The sequence below is a fragment of the Psittacula echo genome, assembly GCF_963264785.1.
Source record: "Psittacula echo genome assembly, chromosome: 5".
NCBI classification, from domain to species: domain Eukaryota; kingdom Metazoa; phylum Chordata; class Aves; order Psittaciformes; family Psittacidae; genus Psittacula; species Psittacula echo.
This window is the reverse complement of record NC_137739.1, coordinates 73391491-73418381: the sequence shown is the minus strand read 5'-3', so window position 1 is coordinate 73418381 and position 26891 is coordinate 73391491. Positions and strand designations below refer to the sequence as shown.

Genomic DNA, 26891 nt, shown 5'->3' with positions numbered 1-26891 from the left:
TTCAAACTGTAACAAGCTAAGCAGAATAAACCCCTAGTTAAAATATAGTGCCATCATTCACAAGAGTCTTCTTGAAAAATAAGTACTATATATTAAATAAGTTCTGTAGTATATCACACAGTAACTTTGTTCTGTAACAGACTGTAACTGACTGAGTTTGTAGATTTAAAATAACTTCTGTGCCTTCTTGATTTTGAAGGCAGGGGCTCTAAAGAAAGTTCTAGCTTCCCTTCTCCTGACCCCAAGTAATCAAAAAATGTGTGAGGTGTCCCTGCCCATGGCAGGGGGTTGGAATTAGATGATTTTAAGGTCCTTTCCAACCCTGACTATTCTATGATTCTATAAAAAATCTGGAAGTTCTTTTCCTCATGGTTTCAGTTAATAAAAAAAGAAAGCTGCTTCTAGAGAAATAACATCAAGACATGAGGACTTTTTTTTCCACATAGAATCATAGAACAGTTAGGGTTGGAAAGGACCTTAAGATCATCTAGTTCCAGCCCCACTGCCATGGGCAGGGACACCCCACACTAAACCATGTCACCCAAGGCTCTGCCCAACCTGGCCTTGAACACTGCCAGGGATGGAGCATTCACAACCTCCCTGGGCAACCCATTCCAGTGCCTCACCACCCTCTCAGTAAAGAACTTCCTCCTTATATCCAATCTAAACTTCCCCTGTTTAAGTTTGAACCCGTTACCCCTTGTCCTCTCACTACAGTCCCTGATGAAGAGTCCCTCCCCAGCATCCTTGTAGGCCCCCCTTCAGATACTGGAAGGCTGCTCTGAGGTCTCCATGCAGCCTTCTCTTCTCCAGGCTGAACAGCTCCAACTTTTTCAGCCTGTCTTCATATGGGAGGTGCTCCAGTCCCCTGATCATTCTCGTGGCCCTCCTCTGGACTTGTTCCAACAGCTCCATGTCATAGAATCATAGAATAGTTAGGGTTGGAAAGGACCTTAAGATCATCTAGTTCCAACCCCCTTGCCATGGGCAGGGACACCTCACACTAAAATGTCCTTTTTATGTTGAGGACACCAGAACTGCACACAATACTCCAAGTGAGGTCTCACGAGAGCAGAGTAGAGGAGCAGGATCACCTCCTTCGACCTGCTGGTCACGCTCCTTTTGATGCAGCCCAGGATACGGTTGGCTTTCTTGGCTGCAAGCAGACACTGAAGCTGGCTCATGTTAAGTTTCTCATCGACCAACACCCTCAAGTCCTTCTCTGCAGGGCTACTCTGAATCTCTTCTCTACCCAACCTGTAGCTGTGCCTGGGGTTGCTTCGATTCAGGTGTAGGACCTTGCACTTGGCATGGTTAAACTTCATAATGTTGGCATTAGCCCACCTCACAAGCATGTCAAGGTCCCTCTGGATGGTCCTTCTCTCCAGTGTATCAACCAAACCACACAGCTTGGTGTCATCAACAAACTTGCTGAGGGCGCTCTAAATCCCTCCATGTCCATGTCACCGACAAAGATGTTGTACATCATTTCCGAAAGCCACATGACTCAATAAGAATCTCACTTTTCTAGCTTTCATAGCAGCTGAGAGCACTTTGAACGAAAGGCAAGCTCAGAAGAAGCAATTTTTGTTCCTGGTTTTAATCAGAAAATTCAAAATACAGATATTTTAAATAGTTTTTTCTTAAATGCATACAGACAAAACCTCAAATAAATAGAACCTTGTAGTTTCTCAATTTTCTGATTTCTAAGTGAAGTTATTTTGATGATTTGGAATATGATTTAAAATATAAATATTATAATTTAAAAACCTAGAGCTGAAATCGGTGCTTAAAACAAAAACTGGTTTCCCTATTCTTTGGTACCGAATCACTGTCACATACATTTCTTCAGCCTGTAGGTAATACAGCATAATACTTAATCATAGTTTAAGCTGTGCATTTGGGTTTGGTAGCATTTTATCCCTATGTTTGTCATATCCACCCTACTGGAAAGGCAGTAGAGAATGAGGAGTGGAGTCCCTGCCTTGCAGTTGGGTTGTGGGGTGGTGCCTCATTTCTTTAAATGATTACAGTAAATCGGTTACAGCTGGACATATATGCGCTCCCAAAGTGATTTTTCTGAGCACGTTTTGTCCAGCTCTTACCTATTTCTTCTGAGCTTGGTCCAAAACCAATAAAGTCCACAGAAGGTTTTCAATTCAATTCGAAAGGCTTTGACTCAGGCTATTTACTCTGCAACAAAAATTTGCAGAGCACAATAGAGACCACAGTAACCTGTGTATAGGTCTGAATCAAGTCAATGCACTTTGCAATGTAGGAAAAGGGTTGGATTTGCTTTTTTGTTGAGTTTTTTGTTTTGGGTGGATTTTTTTTTAAATCTACAAGACTCTTTGTGTTACACAGGGCAGGTTTTCCTTCCTGACTCCTCCCTTTTTCTCACTGTCTAAGTGCAAGCCCAATATTTGGCCGCCTGTGCAGCAAAACACCAGCCAAGATCCAGAGCCCATCGTGGATCATCAAGCCCCTTGTAGGACCTGATGACATATAATCCCAACCTACAGCTGAAGTTCACCCATGTGCCTTCACTTATCTCCCCGCCAGCGCTCATCCATGGCAGGCCTGGCCTGTCTCCATGGCGACCACAGTGCCTGGCCGGGGCTGCCTCCGGCCTTGCCACCTGTTAGTGCTTCATCTCTCAAGTGTAAGGAATAAGGAATAAGCCCCTTCATTTGCTGCTCAGAATGCATCAGGGGAGGATAGGCAAGCTCATGCAAGACATTATAACGTGAGAATTAAATGCAAAAATGGCTTTGTGGAGAAAGGAAAAGCGGCACGAGGACTATGGCTTTTCTTGAAGGAAGAGGAAGGAGATGTCTGGTTGGGCCCTAGTCATTGCCTGGGTGTAATGAGCAGTGGTGGGGGTCAGAGAAGCAGGTTGTGGAGGGGCATCTGCTCAGGCTAGACCCTGTCCTGGAAAGCAACAATAAAGGAACATCATATCTGTAACTCCTGGTGAGGAACAGGCCTGGTATAGCTAAAATGTATTCAAGGTTCTTGGTGTTTCACATGTGTGCAGCCAGGCAAAGATGTGCACAGTCATTTCTGCAGCCTCCTTGCAATGAATTAAGTGCAGGGTTTTTTCATTGCAGTTTTCCAGGAAGAAATGTAAATCAAACTGAATGAGAGGAAATGGCTGGTCTCTCCGGGCATGTTTACTCTGTCGTTAACACCAGAGATAAGCACCTTGGCTAGCCCCAAACTGGGAAGTGTTGAGGCACTTGATACAGAAAACCTCTGTCAGGCTCTAAGCACGGCTTAGGTTGATAGCAACACATTTGTGTGGCTGTGGCACAGTATTCAACTAAATAAGCTGGGAACTTGGGTGTAGGACTGGGAAACGGCTGCTGTTCTGTTCCCAAGCCAAGCTAATCAGACAGTGCAGCCCCATGGGCCATTGCTAGCTCAGGCTCTCCATGCTGCACTCCCCCTCACAGCATGGCCATGCCCTTTGCTGGCAGCCAGAGAAGCAGGCTATGCTACCAAGAGGTGCTGAAAACCACCCACTCAAAGTATTGCCAGTTCTCCCTAGTAACTGGATTTTATCTCCTCTCTGAGTTAGTTGGTGCTGGGGGGATAGAAGGAGTTGTTGCCTGTGCACAGTTTTTAGCAGGTCTGACAGGTTTGCCTTTCTTACAGGCTCTGCTCACAGAGAGGCACGGCCAAGGAGCACTACAAGCTACAAGAAGTGCTATGAGAAGGAGGTACATTTGTACAAGTCAGAGGAAGCCTCTGAATGTAGGGAAAGGAAGAACATTTGATCATGTCTTTTACAGGAATCGATACGGCCCCTAGGTTTAACAGCTGATGAATGAGCTGGGAGATGGGCAGTGGAAGGTACAGCTAGGAAAATATAGCATCAACTGAGCAGATATTGTATATTTGGAGAGCCAGCATTCCTGCATCATAAGATAGCACTTTGTAGAAATGTCCGTGGGCTGATCTTATAGAGTCTTCTGCAGGAACATGTAAAGCATGAGCCAAAATCCCACGGTAAATCATTGTAACTGTCTAGTGCCTCATGACAATAAAAAAAGAAGATAAAAAATAGAAAGGCAAACAAAGAGTCTGACATGTTAACATACACTTTTCCTGATTTTGAGGGGTACCTGTCCTGGGACTTGGCATCTGGCCACTGAAATGCATCAGCCACTGAAATGTATCATTCCCATCAGCTCAGGGAACTCATGGTGGGATATACTACCCAATATACAGCCTCATCTGGCAACATCTCCCAGTATTCAGGTAAGAACAGCCAGTGTCACAGAATGGGTCTCTGCAACATGTAGACTTTGGGTCCGGAAATTACTCACTGGAGGAGTATGAGAAGGCAAGCATCTAAGTTTAAATTCAGTCAAAACTTCGGTGTTTACTTTCTTCAAATTCTACACAGGGGAGAAAAGCAAGGAGATAGCAAGAAAAGAAAAATAAATATAAATACATAAATGACACTATAATGTCCCAATGTCTCACTACAATGTCAATGGCTGACATGTTCTTGAAGCAACACAGGGTTTTCAAAAACTAATTAGTTAATTTGAAAATGTTTTTCCATAAACTACTGAGAAGCATTAGGTGCTTCTCTTCAATGTAGTTGCATATTGACAACAACATTTCAGGTCCTGGCCAGGCAGTATGTAAACACAAAACCCCCAAACTACCAAAAAAACCCCCACACAACTCCCAACAAAGACAATAAAAAGTCCCCTGTGGGTTCCTGTACATAGGAAAAGAGCTTGGGATTTTCAACTATTCCAAAACTACCCCTGATGTAGCTTTTCAAACTGATCTAATTTTGACTCAGCACCCCAAAACACAGGCACAAAAGTCTGAGAATTCACAGCCGCAAACAGGGTTTGAGTGGAAATCATTACACAGCTCCAAGCTCTGCATTTGCTACTATTTCTTTTAGTATTCTCTTTTTCCTTATGAAAACAAACTCTGTAAAAAAAAAAACCCAATCAGATTAAACTAATGAGAAGTCAACTCAAGGTAATGTACATATTTTCACTGAAAAGGCACCTGCTGCAGGGTATCTTGTCGCAAGGTGGGCATTGATGCATCCTTGCATTCAGAAGTAGCTCCCATCATGGCCCCAGCGAGGATCAGCACTGAGGCACGGAAAAAGTAGGCCTGATGTAGCTTTTCAAATTGATGCTGCTTGTGGAGAGGAACAAACAGCTCGTCTCCAACTGAGGGGCTGACTCTTGTCATTTATTCATGGCCAGCCCCCTGCCTGGATGGAAATAAAAATGTTTCAAAGATGACTGTGTAGGGGAGCTGGAGGACAGCTTGGAGGCACACTGAGGTTAGCACATTAATTTTTTATCTCTGGAGACTGGGTATCCAATTATGCTTAGAGTACACAAACAACTTTGGCTGGTCTCTCCAGTACAGATTTATCCACATAATAAAATCTGTGATGGAACTGGGCACAACTGGCTGATGCCATGAAATAACATACACAGGGGGGTTTGCAGGTCGGATGTGTAAGCTAGCAGGGTTACAGGAGGGCACAGGACTGCATTCTCGTTAACTGCATGGACCAACCTGCACACAGTAGCTAGACCAGTGACAGCCCTCACAGTGCCCTTTATTTAGGATTGTCTTTGGCCAAAGTGCCTGTGGGCATAAGATCTGTTCAGTTGCTGTTTACTGCACAGCTGCCTGTAACCAACGTTTCACACAGCAAAATGCCACTGAAAACTATTCTCCTTTAAAGGAGAGGAAGTTTTTCTCCATGTAGACACACTATCCTATTCTCCCAGGAATTAAGGAAGAGCATTTATACCAGTACACTCATTCACACACACATTCAATAGATGGAAGTCTAATGTAATTCTTGTATCAGAAGCGTCTCAAAATTTGTGAGCACCAGCTGCCCCCAGAGCTGGCCAGCACCCATGGAGTGAGATGGAATAAAGCAGCAGGTGTTTTGTGGCAGGCTTGGATGCACTCTGGGCTCACAAATCTCACGCTCTCTGTGCCAACATGTGGAGGAAAAGCAAGCAGAAAAAACACTGAGGATGGTGAGGGATCATTTCTTTTTATCAGTGGAGCTGGGGAAGGGGGAAATTGACTTTTGTAAGGGTTTTCTATAACATCCTTTTCACAGTTCTGTATTCCCGTAAGAAAAATCAGAGTAGGTCAAAATAAATGCATGTATAGGCAGAGGCAAGACTAGGCACTGAGGAATGGCTATTTATCTGTGTCAAAGGGCTAGATAAGACATGTCAAAGGGCTAGATAAGACATACAAACAAAGCAGCTAAAGCTCGAACAAAGCACAGACTAAGATGCTGTAGGAAAGACAAAGGCCAAGGAAGACTGTTGAACTATCTTCCACATTGCAAAAGGTAAGCTATAGATGAGGAAGAAGGACAGAAGGAGAGATGTAAATAAACTTTCTACAACAGTCAAGGACAGTGACATGTGCCAAGAAGTTGAGGCTTGGGGCTTGGGCCAGTTCCTGTTCTTTGATACACATCTGTTCAGTGGTTCTCAGTTTCAGGTAGGTTCTTCCTATCTACAGCAATTTTCCAGTCCCTGGATAATTTACTGAACTACCCAAATTGTTCTGTGCATGAGAAGAGTAAAGATAAAGGGGACTGAGTGTGTAGAAAGACAAGAGGATATCAGCTGTTGAGCTGGCATCAGCCAGGGCATCAATAGCTGAATCAAGCAGAAGCCCTGCTCCAGAAAGCTCCCTACTGCATCAGCACAGCTGCTGTTGCCACAAGTACTGCGAGGAGTGGAGTCTGCAGAGGAGACATGGGTACAAAGGAAGGAAGTTAACACTGCAGCCACCCGCCTGAACTTTGCTGACCCAGTGCTCACCTCCCACAGCACAGCAAATTCCAAATAGCTGGTTTGAATTTTCCTTGCCTTTTCTAAATCAGGCTGCTCATATCTCTCTGACACACTGCTAAGCAAATAACCAGACCCTGCTCTATACCATATCTCTGTTCCTCCTGTTCAATAGGTTGAGGATTAGCTGTTTGGATTAACATCCCCCCTGCCTTCCCTTCCTCCCTCCCTCCATTCATCCCTCCCTCCTGCCCCCCAAGCCCATGCAGAGAGGCTTCTTGAAGCCCAAGCCCTGCAATGCTGCAGACCTGTCAAATCTAATTCATAACACATGCCTAGCAGTTCTTAGGGGAGAGGAAGGATCTGATGCCCTGGCTCCCCACCATCCCCTGTACAAAGGGACCATTTAATTACTGCACATTAGCAATGTGGACAATTAGCATTCACATGGAAGATAAATGGCAGCATAAATTAAATATCGCCAAGTGAAAGAGCAAAGATGCAAGATCTGAGCTCAAGGCTGTAAAAAAACAAACAGGCAAAAAGGAACAAACAGCCACTGCGACAGCTAAGCCATTTGAGAGAGTTACCTTCTGGTGGCTGGGACTTTCCCCAGGGGTGATCTTCACATTCACATGGCTGTTGCCCATACCTCACTGGCTCGTGGCTGGTTGTTAGCAGATTCTTTCTGCTCAAGAATCTGGGTCTCAGAGCAGTTTACCCCTCTGGCTTTAAACTTCTGCCTGTTTGGGGATCTGTGCATCAGCAGCTTCCCTCTGCCACAAGCATCACACAGGAGCTCTGGGGGAACGTAAGCCTGAGCAGCTCCCGCTCTTATCTTTTCCCATAGAGTAGAATGCACCTTTCTTTCCATAGGCTAAGGCTGGCTGCTCCTAACCTTACCACAGCTTTTCTAGCTCCTCTTCTTTCCAACCTGTATGATTTCCTAAGCACCAGAAACATAAGGACTGAAACTGGCCTCTGTGAGAAGCTGAAAGGCAGGGGACACTATCCTTCTTTGTCTGGGCATCTGTGCCAGGCCATTATCAATATTAATACAAAATAGATTTGCAATATGCCCCTCAGATATGCAACTATTACTGACTAGTACAAGCACAGGCAAAAAAAAACTAACAGATGATGTAAATGCTAAGTAAACAAAAGCTATTGGCTTAACACTGACATTCTCCAGCCTACTCAAGCAGTCGCTCTTAGTGCATTGACAGCTCAAGTTTATCAACAGCTGGAGGAGTCAAAATTACTTTTGCTGTGAATCTACAAAACATGTGAATAACTAAAAGGTAGAGCATAAAAGTGACAGAAACATAGGGACTGCCAAATGGGATCACACTAAACGGCCCTTCAAACTCAGACAGTGGCTAGTAGCAGATGCTTTGGAGGAAGGAAACCCCCTCCCACACCTCCCTGGGGACAATTATCAATTATCCTGCTTAGAAAGAAAATGCTTTCCTACTTCCATATTTCTTCCAGTTCTTCTTAATGTATTAGAAAGTGTTTGCCTGGATATTTTTCCCCATAAGCGTTTTTATCGCTTTGTCCACATTGTTCATTATATTGATCTGAAAGAACTTTCTGAAAGTGAATGAAGCTATCAACACAAACCCCAAGGTGAAAGCAAACACCACATGGTATTGCACACTGGAAAACTGAGAAATAGGGGCTCAGAGACTTGCAATCAAAACAACCAGCGATAAAACAAAGTCTCTTTGACTCCCAGTTCTGTGTGAAAGAATCAGAGGAAGGAGAGTCAAGTAGAGCTATCCATGCCACTAAGATTTCTGTCAGCCTTGTTCCATTGCGGGGCATTGAGGCACATAACTCTTCTCTCATGTTTCAGCTCTTTTGCTTGCAGATCAGTACTGATGCTTTTCATAGATTTTCCCAAACTTTAACTAAGAAGTGGCTTTTGGCAAAGTTGAGGGTAAGCTGTTTGGGAAGAAGATGCAAGGATGAGGGGGACAGGTGCTATGAATTTCATACCTGAAATATTAAGACATGGATAAATGTCTTTTATTCAAAAGCAAGACAAAGGCAGCCCCCTCAAACTACTGGATGTGTATTTCCTTGACATCCCTCCTAACAGCCACTGAGAGGCTGCTTGATGATGGGCAGGTTGGGTATCTCTTCTTTTCCCCCCCTCTCCTTGCCACCTCCTCCTCTCAGGAGCAGTAATGGAAAAGTGACTTGCTGCAGAGATAATGCTGGGTTTGAAATGAATTTCTGACTAGCTGAGCCAGCACCCATGTGAGCTGCGGCTGATTAGCTCCAAGCATCCAGGTCCCAATCACTCACAATGGAGCCAGGCAATCATGCCAGCCTCCACAAGGGAAAGAAAAATTGGAGGCAACATCCCTGAAAAGGGTCTCAAAGGCAATGCAAATAAACTACTTACGCTTGTGGTTTTCGTTTCTGTGGACAGGGGAAGAGCGAGTCTCCTGCTCGCGGGCTTCATCACCCTCTTCGCTGGCAAGATGGGTGTGAGCATAGTGGTAGCTCAGCCCAGGCCTGTTCTTGTAACGCTTGCCACAGACTGGAAGGAAAGGAGATACAAGGGAAGGGAAGAGAGAACAGAAACATCAGTGTAATCTGCAACAAGGGCAGCAACCTCTCAAATAACGCTCCGTTCTCCCCCCACAAGCAGCACCGCACACCCCACTGCCTGCCCCAAACTCTTCCAACCAAGAGGTTGAAAGGCGACAGAAGGGCAGCTCTGAAGCTGCAGGTCCCCAGACAAGATTTCTTCCCATGGTGCTGCCAGCAGTCCTTCCTACAGCCTGGGCAAATGCACATTGAGACTCTGCAGCTCATACAGCTCTAATCCTCTGTGCTAAGATTACTAACAAGATTGCCCGTAAAATTAAATGAAATGACAGTTCTGATGTTGGTGCTGCACAACACACAGCAATGAGAATTGAACTGAGAAGAAAGGACATTATTTTCTTCATTACTGATCTCTGAGAAAAGGAAACAGTTTTTTGTTTTGTTTTTAAGAGAGGACTTTGTCTTAAAGGGTAACAAACAGCTTTATTCGCAGGTTCCTAGTCAAGACGAGGACATGGAAATCATCCACAGTTTCTTGCTAGAAGAACACAGAGCAGTGACACTTATTTGCCCAGGTAAACTTCATATTCAGAATCCCAATAAATAATGCAACATGTGACAGAGGATGCTCCTTCTGAACTTTTGTTTATTTTAGGGCAAAGTCAATAGATATGGAGAACAGGATCAAACAATTCAGGATGTTGAAAGGTCTACATTTTCACAGGGAGCTCCCCACAAGGGCGGGCTTCATCATAAGTTTCATTACATACAAATTCAGCTTCTATAAAAGTTTTAGTTCGTGTTATTGTCTCTAAAAGTTATCTTTTTTCATCTTTAAAGCAGTCTCTGAATGTCCATTTTCTTTTATACAACTATTTTGCCTACCAAATACCATTACTACCGTTTTCAAAGATTACGAAACAAAGGCAAAGAAGCTTAGTGCCCTTGTACATTTTTACTTCCAGCCACATTTCCAGGCACTTCATTAGCTTCATTAACCTAAAGGATTTCACACAGGAATAAATGTCATGCCTAGTAGTCTATCCTGCATATCTTGCTTAGAAAGGCAAAGGAAGTGGTGCAAGAAGAGAGAACGGACCGCAGCAGTGTCTAGTTCTCTGTCTTGATTTTAGACCCCTTGAAAAATTCTCCAAGGGGGAAGTCAGCATTCACTCTTAAAAACTTCATTCAGCCCTGAGACTGAAAATGTATCCTGAAATGTATATAGATACTTAATTCCTATGCCCCAGACACCTAAGCCTGGGAATGTCATAAAGCTCCATGAATCAGACAAAACAAACAAACAAAAAAGATCCACCCCCCCCCAATTATTCATTTTACATATAAGTAAAATTTCCATTATTATACTTTAATGGTACTACTCACAAAAAGCCAATTGATGGTCCACATTCCAGAACAGATGACAGAAAATTGTAAATCAAAGCCTAGCATGATAACCTAATTCATTCTCCATCTCTTGCAGCTGATTTGCAGACTCCCTCAAGGAAAATAATTTGCCTTATTAGAAACGTGTGAAACAACCTCATGATATAAATAAGATGAGTGATCTGGAATATTAGGTCCTTTTATCCCAGTTTTCTCCATTCTGCAAGTTATGATCACACAGTCATCATAACAGGACTTAAGCTTTTTCCAAATGTAATGTGTCCTTAACGACAGATTTTTAAAGACTTTGAATGTTCTTGATTTAGAAATGAGAACTCATGCAGCAGGAAGCAGGGGGAGAAATAAAATGCTCAGATATATGTGCACATCCATTCTTTGAAGCATCTGTCTTTGCTTCATATGTAAACCTAACTCTTCTGCCAGGCATTTTGAACAACTAGACTGCTGCTACATGCATGCTCTCCAGAGAACATCAGTTCAGTCTCTCTTCTCCTAGTACCAATCATGCATTCTTCTAATGCATTCTGGAGACAGAAACTACTCCCTCTCCTCCTCTGCCATTCTACAGAGCAAAGGACAAGCAGTGTATACATACATAATACAAAAGTAACCATCAACCTGGAGAGACCAACAAAATACTCACTCTTTATTTCAGACAGATAAGTCCTCTAATTACCCAAATATTACAGCATTTCTTAGAACGGAGAGACAGATTTGCATTCCAACTCTGTTTTGCTCTTACATAGCTTGATCTTGTGTCAGTGCTAACCTAGATCCAAAATCGGATACTGTCTAAACTCCAGTCCCATTTAGCTATTAGAGGGTATTTAAAATTTCAAAATAAAAATATTTCTAGAAATTCTTCCAGACTTCATTTCACAGAGCTCTACCTGAAAACATACCCACAGTTCCAACTCTACTCTTGTTACAAGAGCACCATGTCCTTGAATGTAGCTTCCACGGATCTTTCTCCCTCAGTGCACAGAAGAAAGCTTGCATTCCCTGCATGAAGTCCCAAGGCAGTGGCCTTGCTTCATTTCCCTGCAGGATCCTGCAGAGGTTTTAGTGGCAGAGTTCAGGATGGCATAAGAAGTCAGATGGATCTGCAGACCTGCCCTTCTGCAGCAAAAAGTATCAGTTCACTAGTAAAAAAGAAGCAAGTGTCAATATAAGCTGAGGCAGTAGTAATCCTGCAGCTGAGCCCTTCCCAATGCCAAAACTTTCAGGTGGCCTTTGAGGGTGACAACAAGCTGAGACATGCCTAGCTGAAAAGAAAGTTGGAGGACTTTATAACCAGAGTTCAGGCAAAGGAGTTTACAGTCCCCGAAGATCTGTTGTAGGACCAAAGACTTGCAGCTTCCAGTAGTACTTTTTTCTTGGTGTCTAGACATCTATGCCTTTCAAATTCAAGTTCAGTCACAGAAAAAGTCTGAAGTGATATCATGAGTTGAAACTGCAGAGGTTTCCTATTCCCCAAGCAAAACTTCTGCAGGGGGAAAATGGTATCATGATACTAGTTGAGCAAAAGAACCATTGGCTTCAGTTGAGACTGCTAGAATAAAAGCTAAGTCAGAACTTCATGGTTTCTCCAACAGACTGAATCTTTCTGAATTCACCACATCTCTTATTTTCCAGATAGAGCACATTTTATTAATCTACCATATTACTGTGCTAGGAAATAGTTTCTATAAAAGTGTGATCATTAATAAACACTTAGCTCTAATGTAACTCTTCCCACTGCAAGACTGGCTTTTCAAACATTAATTAATCTTCCTCTGAATTTCTGAGTGGGAAATACTATTCTCATTTCACTTCTGAAAAAAGAGAACCACAGAGGGGTTAAGTGACTTGCCCACACAGTGATCTTTTGTCATTACCAGGACTGGAATTCATGAGTTCCAGCATCCACACCAGTGCTTACACCACATCTTTCTCATTCTCCAAGCTGACAAAAGCATAATGAGAACTGGTTCTCCCAGTCTGAAATGTACGCTGCTGATTAGTTTTTAAAGCTATGCAGCTCACACATAGCAAGTGAGAGTGTGCCTTTCATAAACTTTGCCAGGTGGCCTTGCCTTTCTTTCTGCAGCTTTGACTTTTATCATCTTTAATTTTCCTTGCTGGATAGGCTCATCATCCTTGCATGTGGTAGATTTCATCCTGAATCTCAACACTGGGAAGTTGACTTGATCTTTAATTAGGTAGCCAAGCCCAATGAAAACAGCGGGAGTTTGAAGAATATAACCCATTCCAATTCCTCCTGCATTCAAAAGATATATTTTTGCTATACCCTGATGTGAATGCCATCTCAGGAACAAGCTGGGTAAGTAAGCAGTAATACAGCAGTGCAGATCAAATGCCACAAATGGGGAAGAGGGGGAGATTTTATTAGGCCACTAGACACTCTATGATGAACCTCACTTTCCTTCCAATTTGAAGACTGAAATGAAGACATCACACAACTGAGTTATGGGCAAAAAACACGATTTGCAGACAGTTTAATCACAAGCACTAAGTGTTTCATGAAAGAGAGCTCAGTTCTAAATTCTGACCTGTAGCAGCCTGCAACTCTTCGGATAAGCAAATTCTCGCCCTGTTTACATTTTTCAATAACTAAAATTAATACAAAATACTTCCCTTGCTTTAAAAGGGAATTTGAAATCCATGACTTAAAAGACTTCCTCATCAAATATTTAATGGCTGTGTTGCTGTCATTTTGAAATTGTTACACATTTGGTCCTTGGCAGGCTGTGAGCTATGTTCCAGCCAGTTCTCCACATACATTTTGCACAATCTGTCACCAGTATGAGACAGAAGGAAACAATCCATGTTTTTAGTGGAAACAGGAAATTGGGGGAGCACATGCTTCTTTTTTTTTTTTTTTTTTTTTGTCATTGAATCTTGCCCCCCTCATTGTCTTTCTTTGCTTTTCTCCTTTGCCTCCTGTTTTTTCTTCTCAGCTGGGCTGTCAGACACTAAACCTGAAGTTAACTGCTGGCAAGCAGTCATTCCTCAAAGTTACCTTCCTGTCCCACCATTCACTCCACTCCAAAAAAAAAAAAACATTCCTTGTTTTGCACTGATTTGGTAATATAATCTCCCCTGTTACAGTTATGTCCACACTCTGGCACATCTAGAGATCTCACATGCTAAGAGTGTATGCATTTTGAACTCCACCGGTGAGAAGGCGTTACGTTTATCCTTCTGATCAGTACTGTCATGCTATTCACCTCTAGTATTAGAGCAGCTATTTAGTAACCCATTTCATTGAGGGTTTTCTGTGATAGTAAATCATCCTTGGTCCAGTGACCCCAGAGCACAAGTCTACCTTCTGTATTAAGATCACAGGAATGCTGAACTCCAGCACAAAACATGCACAGACCAACAATATATATGTCCACGTTTCAACAAATGAATTGCTAGCAGGAGCAAAGGAGAAAACAGGTAGCTTACGAGTCACTTCTGTTCCCCTCTCATCACATGCTCTACTCCAGACCTGTATTATTCAATATTTAAAAAAAAAAGAAAAAGAAAAAAGTGTCCTTGCCTCTATAATCTTGGGGATTTTACCAATAATGAGTCAATGAATGTCCAGTACAGCAGCTATGGTGGGAGAGTTATTTGTTGACTTCAACTGAACAATCATCTTATTTTAGCAATTATTGCCTATTAACTACTTAAGGATTCACTAGAAAGGATAATACCAGAAGATGATTTAGGGCTTGAGCTACCAATTGTTTACATGGAAGCTTAAGTCATGATGGAGATTGACAAGAAGCATATAAAAACATAATGCTATAACCAAAGCTTTTTCAAATCTGCTTAGCACTGTGATATTTAAGCAAAGGTCTGTCCTAAGAAGCAGCAGTTAGTAGGGCTGGACTCATTCACAGTATCTGTAAGAATTAAGACAACAGATTAAGCACCAGAGAACTGGTAAAAATAGAGCTAAATCATGATTTATCTTGTAGGGCTTTTGCATTACAGCAAACCTTCCAGGGAGTCAATGAGATGTTTGTAAAAATGAGTATGACAGGATCAGGTCCATTTCAAAGAGATGAGAAAGAAAGCAGGTGAAGTTAGCAAGGTAATTACTAGAGCCATCACTTTGTGAACAATCAAATATTTCCTAAAGAATAGGCCTCAAGGAATTGCATTTGGCAAGTCATGCTGGAGCAATATAACATTTAACTGGGATTTTCTAAGGAAACTAAAAGAGAGAGATCCTTGGTACCCACTGAAACTCAGTGGAATCTGTTCATCTTATGCCACTTAAACTACCTGAAGCCTCCAGCCTTTTGTTGACAGCACCTACAACAATATGTCTAGTGAAGAAAGGGAAGAGGGAAGAAAAAAATTAACTTCAAAATAATGAAATTTCAATGCCCGTCTGCTGCTGAATTTAGAGAAAAAGGAGAAGGAATTGGATGAAGGGCGAAACACTTTTAAAAACAAGACCATGTTCTGAATAATTACTGGTAGTTTGAAATCAAGTTCAAAGTGTCCACTTAGGGACCAAGCCTTATATGATTTGTAGGCACAATACAAACAGATAGGCACTTAGTGGGATACACATAGAACCATAGAATGGACACCTTCCACTAGAACAGATTTCTCCAAGCCGCATCCCCATCTAATCTGGCCTTGAACACTGCCAGGAATGAGGCATCCACAGCTTCTCAGAGCAACCTGTGCCAGTGCCTCACCACCTCATAGTAAGAATTTCTGTCTAATGTCTAATCTAAATCTACAGTTTAGGAGCCTACCTTCAGTTGAAATCAGTGTGGATTAGGAGCCTAATCTTATTGTAAAAACTTCACAAGGCACCTGGGCCCGGTTCTTGCCTCTGTTTTTATTATTATTTTGGAGGGTGGAATGGAAAGTGAAAGTATCAAACACGCAGAGAACTGATTGTTGGCAAAAATATTGGAATAATAATAAAAAACATGAGTTTCATGAATCTAAGAATTCTTTCATAGTCTAATTAGTAAATATTAACATGAAATCTACTATCCATAGATAAAATACAGTATAAACAGGACAAAACAGTATAATAAGGAAACTAAAGATGGTAGATAATCTGTCTGAGTAGAAACAGGTCAAAGGGGGAAGGATCAAGAAGCTATAGCAAATGGTATATTAAATATGAACTCACATGGTGGACAAGGATGAAAACTCCTTTGCCACTGAAACATGACGCAGCATTGAAGAGGAGTGTCTTGCACTGAAGAAGGGTTTACTAAACAACCTGTTAGGTCAGCCATCTCTGAACCTCTCACAGATATGTAACAGAGCAAGTTGCATAAAGCAAAGTTCTAGAAGTAAATTTAAGTTACATGTAAATGTATCAACCATTCTGAACTAATTCTATCCTCAGAACAGCACATTCAACTTCATTCTGCCCACTGCTACTTAAATAAAACCCTTCAGAGATTTTTCAGAGAAAAGAAACAAGTTTAGTTATATTGCTGAAGAAAACACATCTGAAAGAAGCCCGAGTAACTGTTTACAGAAACAGAAAGAAAACATTGTTATCCACTAAGAACAAAGCAAGGACTGTTGGTCTTAGACTGCAACAGAGAAAATTCAAGTTAAATAACTAGAAAAACCTGAAAATTACATTTTTGACAGAGAATCAGCTTCTACAAAACACCACAGGATCAATGTCTCTGGATACATGCAAGGTTGCATTAGTCACTGATCCAGCAGAGATCATAGGAAGGTTTCAGTCAATTCTCATTTTGCACAAGGAATGAATCTGAATGCATATCTCAGCCTCAAAGGGACTATGAATAAAGGATACGATACAAACATAAGTTGTTATGCTAAAATAGCAGTTTATACATGAATTAAAAAACCAAAAGGAAACAAGGACATATTGGTAAAAGGAAAAGAAAGAAACAACTCCTTTTAGAGATGGGCAAGGGAAATCTTCCATAGATAGAATGACAGAAAACAAAGGTGGAAGTATGTATGCAGGTAAGTCTTTGTGGGAACATGAAAAGAATGAAAGCAGACCAATAAGGATGGACAGCAGGCAAGTTAATATCTTCAGAGATTCAGCACAAATTAATCACTCTGGCTAGGGAATCAGGAGTCATGAAGCTTAGCTGCTACAATTGATGGCAACTTTTAAGCCAGAATACAAGTGATGAACTTCCTGATTTCATGATTTGATGAACTTCCTGATTTCATGAAACAAGGCTTATGTTAGCAATTTTATCGATGCTTCGAATGGTCAAACTTTTCATTCTGAACTTCTGATCCAGTATATGCTCAATAAAGTCAAAAATAAAACATTTCAGAATATTTGATTCCACAAAACAAGCGACCAACCACCTTTACCTAAATACACAGGAATACAAAACATTTTAGATTTAAAACCGCCCTTCATACAGAAATTCCATATTTCCTATCAGTTTTAATACTTGTGTATAGCTGAATGCCTCTTCCAAACAAGCAGGCTTATTCAGCAATAACATTGCTATTTTCCAGCACAAGGGGCAGTGTCAGCTGGGTACTTCATCTTACTGGCTCACAGTCTACTTTTCTCCCATAACCTGTTTATTACTGACGAAAGCTGGTGATATGTTCTTGCTTCCCATAAATATGAACGTGTAACTATAAAAAAAGAGCAAAGTAGTAGTACCCATGCAGTTCATCATATTTGAAAAATATTTTTGTCCATTGTATTTGAAAAATAATGGCAGTCAGGTGAAGTTCCCAACAACTGGAAAAAGTGAAATATAAACCCCATTTTCAAGAAGGGGAAATGAACATGAGCCGGCAGTGTGCGCTCACAGCCCAGAAGGCTAACTGTATCCTGACCAGGAGTGTGACCAGCAGGAACAAGTCCAGAAGAGGGCCACGAGGATGATCAGGGAACTGGAGCACCTCCTGTATGAAGAGAGGCTGAGAAAGTTGGGTCTGTTCAGCCTGGAGAAGAGAAGGCTGCATGGAGACCTCATAGCAGCCTTCCAGTATCTGAAGGGGGCCTACAAGGATGCTGGGGAAGGACTATTCATCAGGGACTGTAGTGAGAGGACAAGGGGTAACGGGTTCAAACTTAAACAGGGGAAGTTTAGATTGGATATAAGGAAGAAATTCTTTACTGTGAGGGTGGTGAGGCACTGGAATGGGTTGCCCAGGGAGGTTGTGAATGCTCTGTCCTTGGCGGTGTTCAAGGCCAGGTTGGATGAGGCCTTGGGTGGCATGGTTTAGTGTGAGATGTCCCTGCCCATGGCAGGGTGGTTGGAACTAGATGATCTTAAGGTCCTTTCCAACCCTAACTATTCTATGATTCTATGAAAATGGATGACCCAGGGAATTACAGACCAGTCAGTCTCATCCCTGTGCCTGGCAAAATCTTGGAGCAGGTTCTCCTGGAAGGCATGCTAAGGCACATGAAAAACAACAAGGTGTTTGGTGACAGCCAGCATGGCTTCACTAAGGGGAAATCCTGCCTGACCAATTTGGTGGCCTTCTATGATGGGGCTACGAAACTGATAGACAGGGGCAGAGCAGTTGACATCATCTACCTGGACTTGTGCAAAGCATTCGACACTGTCCCACATGACATCCTTGTCTCTAAATTGGACAGACATCAATTTGATAGATGGACCACTCAGTGGATAAAGAACTGACTGGATGGCAGCACACAAAGAGTTGTCATCAATGGTTCAATGTCCAGCTGTAGACCAGTAACGAGTGGTGTCCCTCAGGGATTGGTGTTGGGACCGGTCTTGTTCAACATCTTTGTTGGTAACATGGACAGTGGGATTGAGTGTGCCCTCAGCAAGTTTGCCGATGACACCAAGCTGTGTGGTTCGGTTGATACGCTGGAGGGAATAATGCCATCCAGAGAAACCAAGAGAGACCTCAGAGCAGCCTTCCAGTATCTGAAGGGGGCTTATAAGGGTGCTGGGGAGGGACTCTTCATTAGGGACTGTAGTGATAGGACAAGGGGTAATGGGTTCAAACTTAAACAGGGAAAGTTTAGGTTGGATATAAGGAAGAAGTTCTTTACTGTGAGGGTGGTGAGGCACTGGAATGGGTTGCCCAAGGAAGTTGTGCATGGTCCATCCCTGGCAGTGTTCAAGGCCAGGTTGGACAGAGCCTTGGGTGGCACGATCGAGTGTGAGGTGTCCCTGCCCATGGCAAGGGGGTTGGAACTTTATGATCTTAAGGTCCTTTCCAACCCTAACTATTGTATGATTCTATGATTCTAAATAAGAAAATTAATTTGGTTTAGATATGCTTATACTTTCTTCTTTGTGGTCACTTTCCAAACTCAAATATCAGAACACTTGCAGAAAAAGCAATAATATACAGAACAGTTAAAATGTTTACCATTATTATTTATACGAATAATGTATTGTGGGAATCATGTTTTCCCAAACAGGAAACAGCTTCACTGTTTTTGACTTGCATGTTTCCACGTAAAACAAATCTATCTGCCTGAAACATATGCACATGGAGTACTGCAAACCAATTTCAAACATATAAGAACTAGATTGAAATTTATTTATAAAAATATTTTGTAAATAATTTCAAAGAAAAAACTGATTCAAGAAATCCACCCAAGCAGGAAAGGGGCCTCAACTTAAGCCAATTATTCACAATGAATTGCATGTAATATTTCTACAGAAAGTTAACAAGGGTAGGATATTATTTCAGGACAATGGAATGACAACTGGGACAGTTCTTTCCTTCTGCTCCACAGTAAGGTAAAAGAGTTTTGCTGCCACATAACCCCTTTCTCAGCTATCTACAATGGAAAAGGAGTCATCACTGTGTAAATTTTGGATTCCAAGATTCCTTATGACTCACCTCTAACTATAAGTTTCCTAAAAATAAAAGGTATCAGCCAAATGAAATAGGAAAGTTTATATTTCCAAAACCAAAGAGGAAATTTATGCTCCAAAATGTAAGCCAAGGCAAAATTCCATTAGTACAACAATTTACTAAAGCCTTGACTTGAGTCCAGATTTCTGCTGCCTACTTTGATATCTTGTATGTTTTATCTACTCTGTGCAAATCACTACTATGCACGTTGTGATTTCTCTGAAAAATACAAAAGGAAAGCAATATCAGACAATTAGTGACATTATGTTCAAAATGACTAGCACTGACAAGTGTCCTTGGATTTAGAAGGATGTTCCAGAAAAGGGTTAAAGAGAGTTATGCATATACCAATAGAAGACAGATGTGGATTTCAGCAAGATACATACTGGGCTCCCAGAGAAGTTTTAGAAGTCACATTTCAGTTCTTCTAACAAACAAGGACAGCTATTTAACCACAGTAGAAATCTCCTGACTCTTCATATACTAAAGAGCTCTTCCTCCTTGTTCATGTGTTCAGACAGTCCCATTCATGTGCAAGTCTTTCCATTTCTGTTCATTGCCCTTAGAATATTCACCTTGATGAAGCAAAATACCCAACATGTCCATCACTGTACTGTGCAGAGTCACCTGGTCTCACCACAAAAGAATATTTGATCACATGGAATGTAGTTTTTACATATATTATATATAAAATATATAACATATATTCTTATGTTTTTAAAAATATCCCATAGATTGACATCTGAACAGTTGGTCTTTTAAGGTCAGCAACATTGCAAGATAGGTAAATAGTGGAGAAAAGGGTGTTTCTAATCATCCTTAAAACCACCAGACATTTTTGGATCACAGAATTGAAGACCTCCCACTATTCTCCTCTTAACTTTTGTTAGGTTATCGGTTTATAGGATAGAAAGCAGCCAGTAGCACAAATTACCATTGCTTGTACACTACAGTAAGCCTTAAGATGGAAGACCTCAAAAGCATGTGGATAAAATAACTGCCCTTCTCAGAAATGACATAGTGAAGCAAAAAAGAATATCAAAAGAAGAAGGAAAGCACCAAGGACTAGACCATAAAAAAGATATATTGTGTATCAAATATTGTACTCCTTCCTCATAGTAGGACTCTGGTATCCTTCTTCAGTTTGAGCATTGGGCTGTAGTATAATTTCTCAGTAGGGCAATGCCTTACTTCACCTGCAGTCCCACTGCAACATGTTAAACAGCATGGCCAAAGGGAATATATTTCACAACAAAGCATTCTGATTGTGTTTGTTTCTTAGGAGGGCTCAACTTCTGATGATGCCACAAGAGTACTTTCTGAGTGATGGATGAGAATAAGACCTTCAAAATTCAACCCAGTGAGACTTGAAGGAAAGAGAATCACCAAATATATGAAGAGATACAACACAGGTGAAGTACCTTTGTCGGAGATTTTTGAGTTATGCTTTTGTTTGTAACTATCTGAAACAGAGAAAGAAATAGAGGGTGAATCTCACATGGGGGAGGGAAGACAAAAGGCAGAGAAGCCAGAAAAAGAGAAGAGAAAGAAAATATAAGGGATGATTTATTATAGGGCAAAAGTAACTGGAGTCTTGCTGAGGACTTAACTTTATTTCCTTCATGCAAAAACACCAAAAGCATGAAGCAGCAGCAAGTGGCAAACATGCAAGTCAGAAAGCAGCAGAATATTTTGCTGGAAGAGAAAAAATGAAGCCCTGAGTACACCAAGCTGGTAGGACCAGGCTGGAAGCAGAATCAGCTGTCTTGGTGCTACTTACTGTCACAAACATAGGGTTTGTCATGATCATCCTGGGAGGCAGCATCATTCCGTCTCCTGCCTCCTCCAGATCCCCGAGCCTGCAAGTACAAGAGGAATGTTAGCATTATTCCATCGCTCCTCCGCTATCCTTGCGCCCCTGACCCTCCTATGAAAAATGTGCAATATAAACTAAACAATTCTTCAGCTGCCATATAGGGCTGTCAAGAGTGGGCTTGACCCTTCACCTCCTAAGATATGCACTATGTTAGTGGACCTTGTAATGCAGTGGAGATCCCCTCCACAGATAACCCAAATTGTTCATCCATAGCAGTAGGTTACTGCCAGCACATATTCAGTCGAGTATCATCATACATTCATTTCTGAAGATGTTCAAATATCTTGCTTAACTGAATATGAATTAATAGATGAACAGGTGTTAGAGGACAAACGCCACTATTCAATCAGCCAGAAAATAGACCCCAAATAGAACAGAGGTAAAATTATTTCCTTTAATATTTTCAAATGGAGGGTTGTTTGTTTTGTTCTGTTTTCTAGCTGAAAAGCAATGTTTTGAAATGGCCTTTGTGACAAAGATACCATGGCTAATTCTAAAATGGAGGTTTGGTCAGTTAGTGGAGAAGATTAGGAAACATAGCTACCTGCAATAACAGAGAATGGGAATTACCCAGAAAGGTCTCACTGTTCTGTGTTCCTACAACATACCAAGCTGGCTGCCCTGGAAATGGAAAAGCTCTTGTTTCTCCGCAGCACAGACTGCTCTGTCCTGAGCTCCAGTGGTAAGACTGGAATTCCAGCATCAAAGGTATTTGGTCCTGACCCTTCTCAGCTGTGATGCCAACAAGGGGACAGCTCATATCTGTCCAGAGGTAGAGGCTGTGAGGTGTAACTGGGAACTGAGCCAAGGCCTTCGATTCTTTCCTGTTCACTAATGTACAGTGTGTAGATGACAATACTTTTAGACTTGATCTTTATTAGAGGAAGTGATCTGCAGGTGGATGGCTAGACAGCCCTTTATTAGTTCTGCCAGCTACTCTATTCCTGTGTAAAAGCAACAAAATTGTTTCTGCTGCTCCTCTTATTAAACTGTTCATGTTTCTCACACTAGACAAGGCTGCCTGACTCAAATCCTTCAAGCTTTTGTATGTAAAAATAAGAAATGGACAGAGTTTTGTCAAGTAAACTGGAAAAGATGTAGAAATCTGAAAATATTAGTACCCCAGACACAAAGGGGTCATAGGAGCTTTGTCCCTCTTCTGTGGAGTTGGGACTGAACTAGCACTATTCAAGCTGCATTCCATAGAACATTCAGAGAGAAGGAACAAGGAATAGCTTTACGCTGGCCTGCCAAAATCTGTCAAAACAGGGATTTGCAAAAACTTCACACATTATTTCTCTGGGATTGCTCAGGTCTAACTTAACAGAGTCCTGAAGGAAAGACATGGATTTGCAGCTGTCTGGATTGGGTCATACTATTAGGTATGACAAGTATAGCTCTGCCTTCTGCAAAGACTTCTGTGCAGATCAGCACATATGTGCAGAGTGAGATTTGTAAGGGTGGACTGAAAAGCAGTTTCACCCTGGAAAAGGCTCTAGCAACAACTGTTTGGTGGAAGCTACTTTACTGACCATATCACATATAAACATCTTACTAGTCTGCAATATTTTCCTTCTGACTGCCAGCTCTGTAAACTCCCTCTGGGCTATGAAATCAATCCCAGGCTAGTTCCTTTCTTCCCTCACTACCGCAAAATGTGCTGCAATCTCAATTTTAGTCCATGGCAGCTCCCGTACAAGCCTCAGCTCATAAAAGAGTCCTCAAAGAGACAAGTGATTGGCCCTACGTGAATATTTCAGGTGGTACCTGGATTAGGATCTAATTTCTGTATCCTCCCAGCTGCATTGGCTTTTCATGGCTGTGAAAAAAAACTGTAAAGTCTTTTCTTGTCACCAGTCAGTAGGTCTGACTTTTTACACACTGAGAATGGATCTGTTGAGTAAGAAGGTACTATTTTTATATAGGCACCTTTCAGAAGAGGATGGTAATTTCAGGTCCGTTGCTCAGAGTTTCTCTAGTCTTACAGCCAGCTGTTTCCCTTCAAACTGTTTTCTACAGAAACGCAAGGGTACAGCGTTCATGTCGTGACCAGATGTCAGGTATACTTTTTCATACACTGAACACACAGGGTGAGATTTTTCAAGTCAATAACTTTCAATGGAACTTGGGTTCCTAAATGTCTCTAGTTCCTTTGAAATTGTCCCATGGGATATCCAGCTGATGAGCAGGCAATCTGTACAGGTGCAGCTTCATTCCTCTCTTATCTCCTAGCAAACTGTTCTTCCCAGCTCCTATCACATTCTCCCTGTCCAGCAAAGATATTCCACAACTCCTTCAGAAAATCCATCTCTTTGACCTTCAGTGTCCTTCCTAATGCTCCCACAATTTCAGGGCTAGCCTTGAGGGGTTAGTAAACTGAGCAGCTGCCCCAGAGGCACTAAACTGAGTGCCTCATGCTTACTGTTGGCACTCAGGTCTGTTGAATTCAGTCATCCACAACCACGTTCATTCTCCTGAAGGGATGCAGCAGAGTCTATAAGACTTGACGTGTGAGGCCTGGAAGCCAAGGCATAGCAGCCTTCAAGCATCACTGCAGCAGCCAGAGAGAGTAGCCAGAGGGACAGATGGAGAGTCCAGGATTAAAAAAAAAATCATGCTGTAGGGAAAGGAAGGGGCATGTGCAATTTGGAAAGTCCAGAGCAGTAATTCCGTCACTTTAATCCTGCATCGATGCTGTCAACCCTTCTCACTCCTTCTCTGAATCCCCAAAGGCCACACTCTGGTGGATCTAGTTTCCTATGCATGTCCTTCCTCTCTTCTGTCCCCTAAAAATACCCTAACGGATTCCTTCCCAGAAAAAAAAAAAGTGCTGCCCAGGTTTCATGTCCTCTAATTTCAAATCCTTAGCCTCAATTCCCTACACTGGGTCAGGCTCACATTAGAAAAGGGCTGCTTGAACAGTAACAACACTCATGACCAGACACAATTCAGGCTTACCAGTTTTCAACAGCAAGAGAATCTGGCCCTAATTTTGAATTCCTAATTTATACCACATTTTGCTTTGGTTATTGATGCCATCAAATAAAACCAAAAATTGCTCAAAGTATTTGGCAGTCTTCAGACTTCTCCTTTTTTTGCACTGAATGAAGCCAGGGCACTAGCAGAGCAGGGGTTAGTTGCCAGAAAAAAGCAAGAGATCCTGTTGCTCCTGTACTTAATAGGGGGCCAGTTCAAGGGCAGAAAATATGACATAAATCTATGCTTTAAAAATGAATGGGACATCTACTGCAACTCTTTTCCCTGCATTAGCAGAGAAAAAGTAAAAAGAGTTATTCTGAAACAGTTCCCTGATCAGGGGAGTAAAACTTTACACATAACAGTAACTTCAGGACTTTATGTAGGCCTAGGATATATGAATATAGGAAATCCCCTTCTCCTGAGCAGTGTATCTCTTTTAGCTCTTCACTCTCTTTCACTCACCCTGACCAGCATGTGTAATTTATGTGACAGCAACTTATTAGAAAAGAGTTATTAGCCTGGAATATTAGTTGGTTGCTACAGTCAAGCCTATGTGCATGTATCGATTCTAACTCCTGGGTTTGGTTACTGGTTCATACAAATTTTCTGAAACTTACATTTTTCTGGAAAATTTTTTTCCAGGTGGGGGTCTTTGGCTAAGAAAGAAAGAAAGAAAGAAACTGGTTCAGGTGATTTTGAGAATAAGGAAGGTGAAATAATACTTATCCAGTTATTAAAGTGCTTTGATCTTATATTAAAGGACTTAAGCTCCAAAATAAAGAGGAGCAGAAAACTGAAACACAATAACAGAAGAAACTAAAAGAGACGATCTGATGCATAAGTACATTGCAAGTATTCAGTGTGGTTTCATGTATTTCTTATTCAAAAGCTATTATATCCTGCTCATTTGGCCTAAAATGTGGCCATTCCTGCTTGACTCCTACAAACACATCAAAAAGTACTTCTACAGCTCCTGTGCCCCTGCAGCATCCACTGGAGCCAAAGAGAGATGAAAATGCTCAAACTTCTGAGAGTTGTGCTCACGCTTATTTAGATGCCTAGCTTGCAGGGCCACAGTTGGAAATGTTGATTCCAAGTTTTAAAATGTTGGCCTCATTACTTAACTGGTGCCCTGCTGAAATTGTGAAAAGACATCTTAGGTAAGAGAAGGGACACAGACTCCCCTAAGGATAAAATACTGCCCATTTTAAGCAAATGGAAGATTTGCCAGGGGCTCACGAGGGCCACTGTCAGCCACAAAGTGCTACCTTGGGTAAAGCTGCAAAATGTATTAACACAGTTCAAGTTACTTTTATTCATATTGAATATTTTTTGGTTTGTCATGACTGAATTTGTTGCTTTTCTGTAATTAGTAAATGTTGTTTTAAAGTAAGAGAATTGTAATAGCAGGATGTCATCGTAAGTATTACACCTTACATTACAATTGTAAACACAACACTATAATAAATTTATCCCAACTTTTTACTCTCCAAATAGTCACAAAAATAAACTGAAAAAAGTATTTAAAATCTTTGACCATATGACTGAAAATTACCTATAGTGTTATCACTATTATGTATCCACGGATATACACTTTGCATATACAATATATGTGACATATACATGAGAAAGCCGATGTTTGCTTCTTTCCTTTCCTTCCAGTAAATACTCCACCTACCCGTCCTCTAGGCCTGTTCTTTCGTTTTGGAATATCTTCTTCCAAATCCTCTTCCTCATTCACTTCGTCTGCATTTTCATCGTTTTCTAAAACCCTCTGTGGTTGAACAATAAACAGGAATGGTTAGAAGAAGATGACACAATCAACCAACTTCTGCTCTTTACCACAGAGACTCCAGGTTATTAAATTACAGTTGATTAATGACTTAATGCCAAATCAGATTCCAGAACCCCTACTTCATTCCACTAAAGCAAAATTTGCTTCCCCTTCCACCCTCAGTTCTCCAAGGAGTTCTTATTTAAAAAATACCACTGATATCAGTCAACTATAAAAAAAGAAAAGTTCCTAAAAAATTAAAGTGGCATCATTGAGCACTGATATCCCGAGACAACACAAGTGTTAGTATGCATAACTGCATGCCCTGTTTGGGATATTGCTTGCATGACTTTTTTTATTTTGGTTTCTTGCACCTTTAATTGTTTTGTTTTGCTCTAATATTGACAATGCACTTAAAGAAGACAGAAAACAGTGGTTCTCCTCACAGTTTTCTTTGTTTAGCAAAAATAGAGAAAATTCCTCCATATATTCCAGCATGTTTAGTGCATCTAGAAAGTAACATCTTTCGGAGTTTACACCACGCGTACAACTCTGTAAACTGGAAGTCGGGATCTTGCTGCATGAGAATGCTGAGAAAGTACAGATATCACTGAGGTTAACAGTA

General features: G+C 41.4%; 1 protein-coding gene across 2 annotated transcripts in view; it reads right to left on the bottom strand.

Moving 5' to 3' along the window:
- The window catches only part of DPF3 (double PHD fingers 3), a gene marked incomplete at both ends in the record, with an annotated part of 165830 nt that overhangs the window by 34309 nt on the left and 104630 nt on the right, over positions 1–26891 (bottom strand). For both annotated transcript variants that reach the window (XM_080619223.1, XM_080619224.1), the window contains 4 exons: positions 9238–9375; positions 21418–21496; positions 25110–25148; positions 26171–26266. In XM_080619223.1, coding sequence (XP_080475349.1) covers positions 9238–9375; positions 21418–21496; positions 25110–25148; positions 26171–26266 — 352 coding nt within the window. The remainder of the gene's footprint in view (positions 1–9237; positions 9376–21417; positions 21497–25109; positions 25149–26170; positions 26267–26891) is intronic.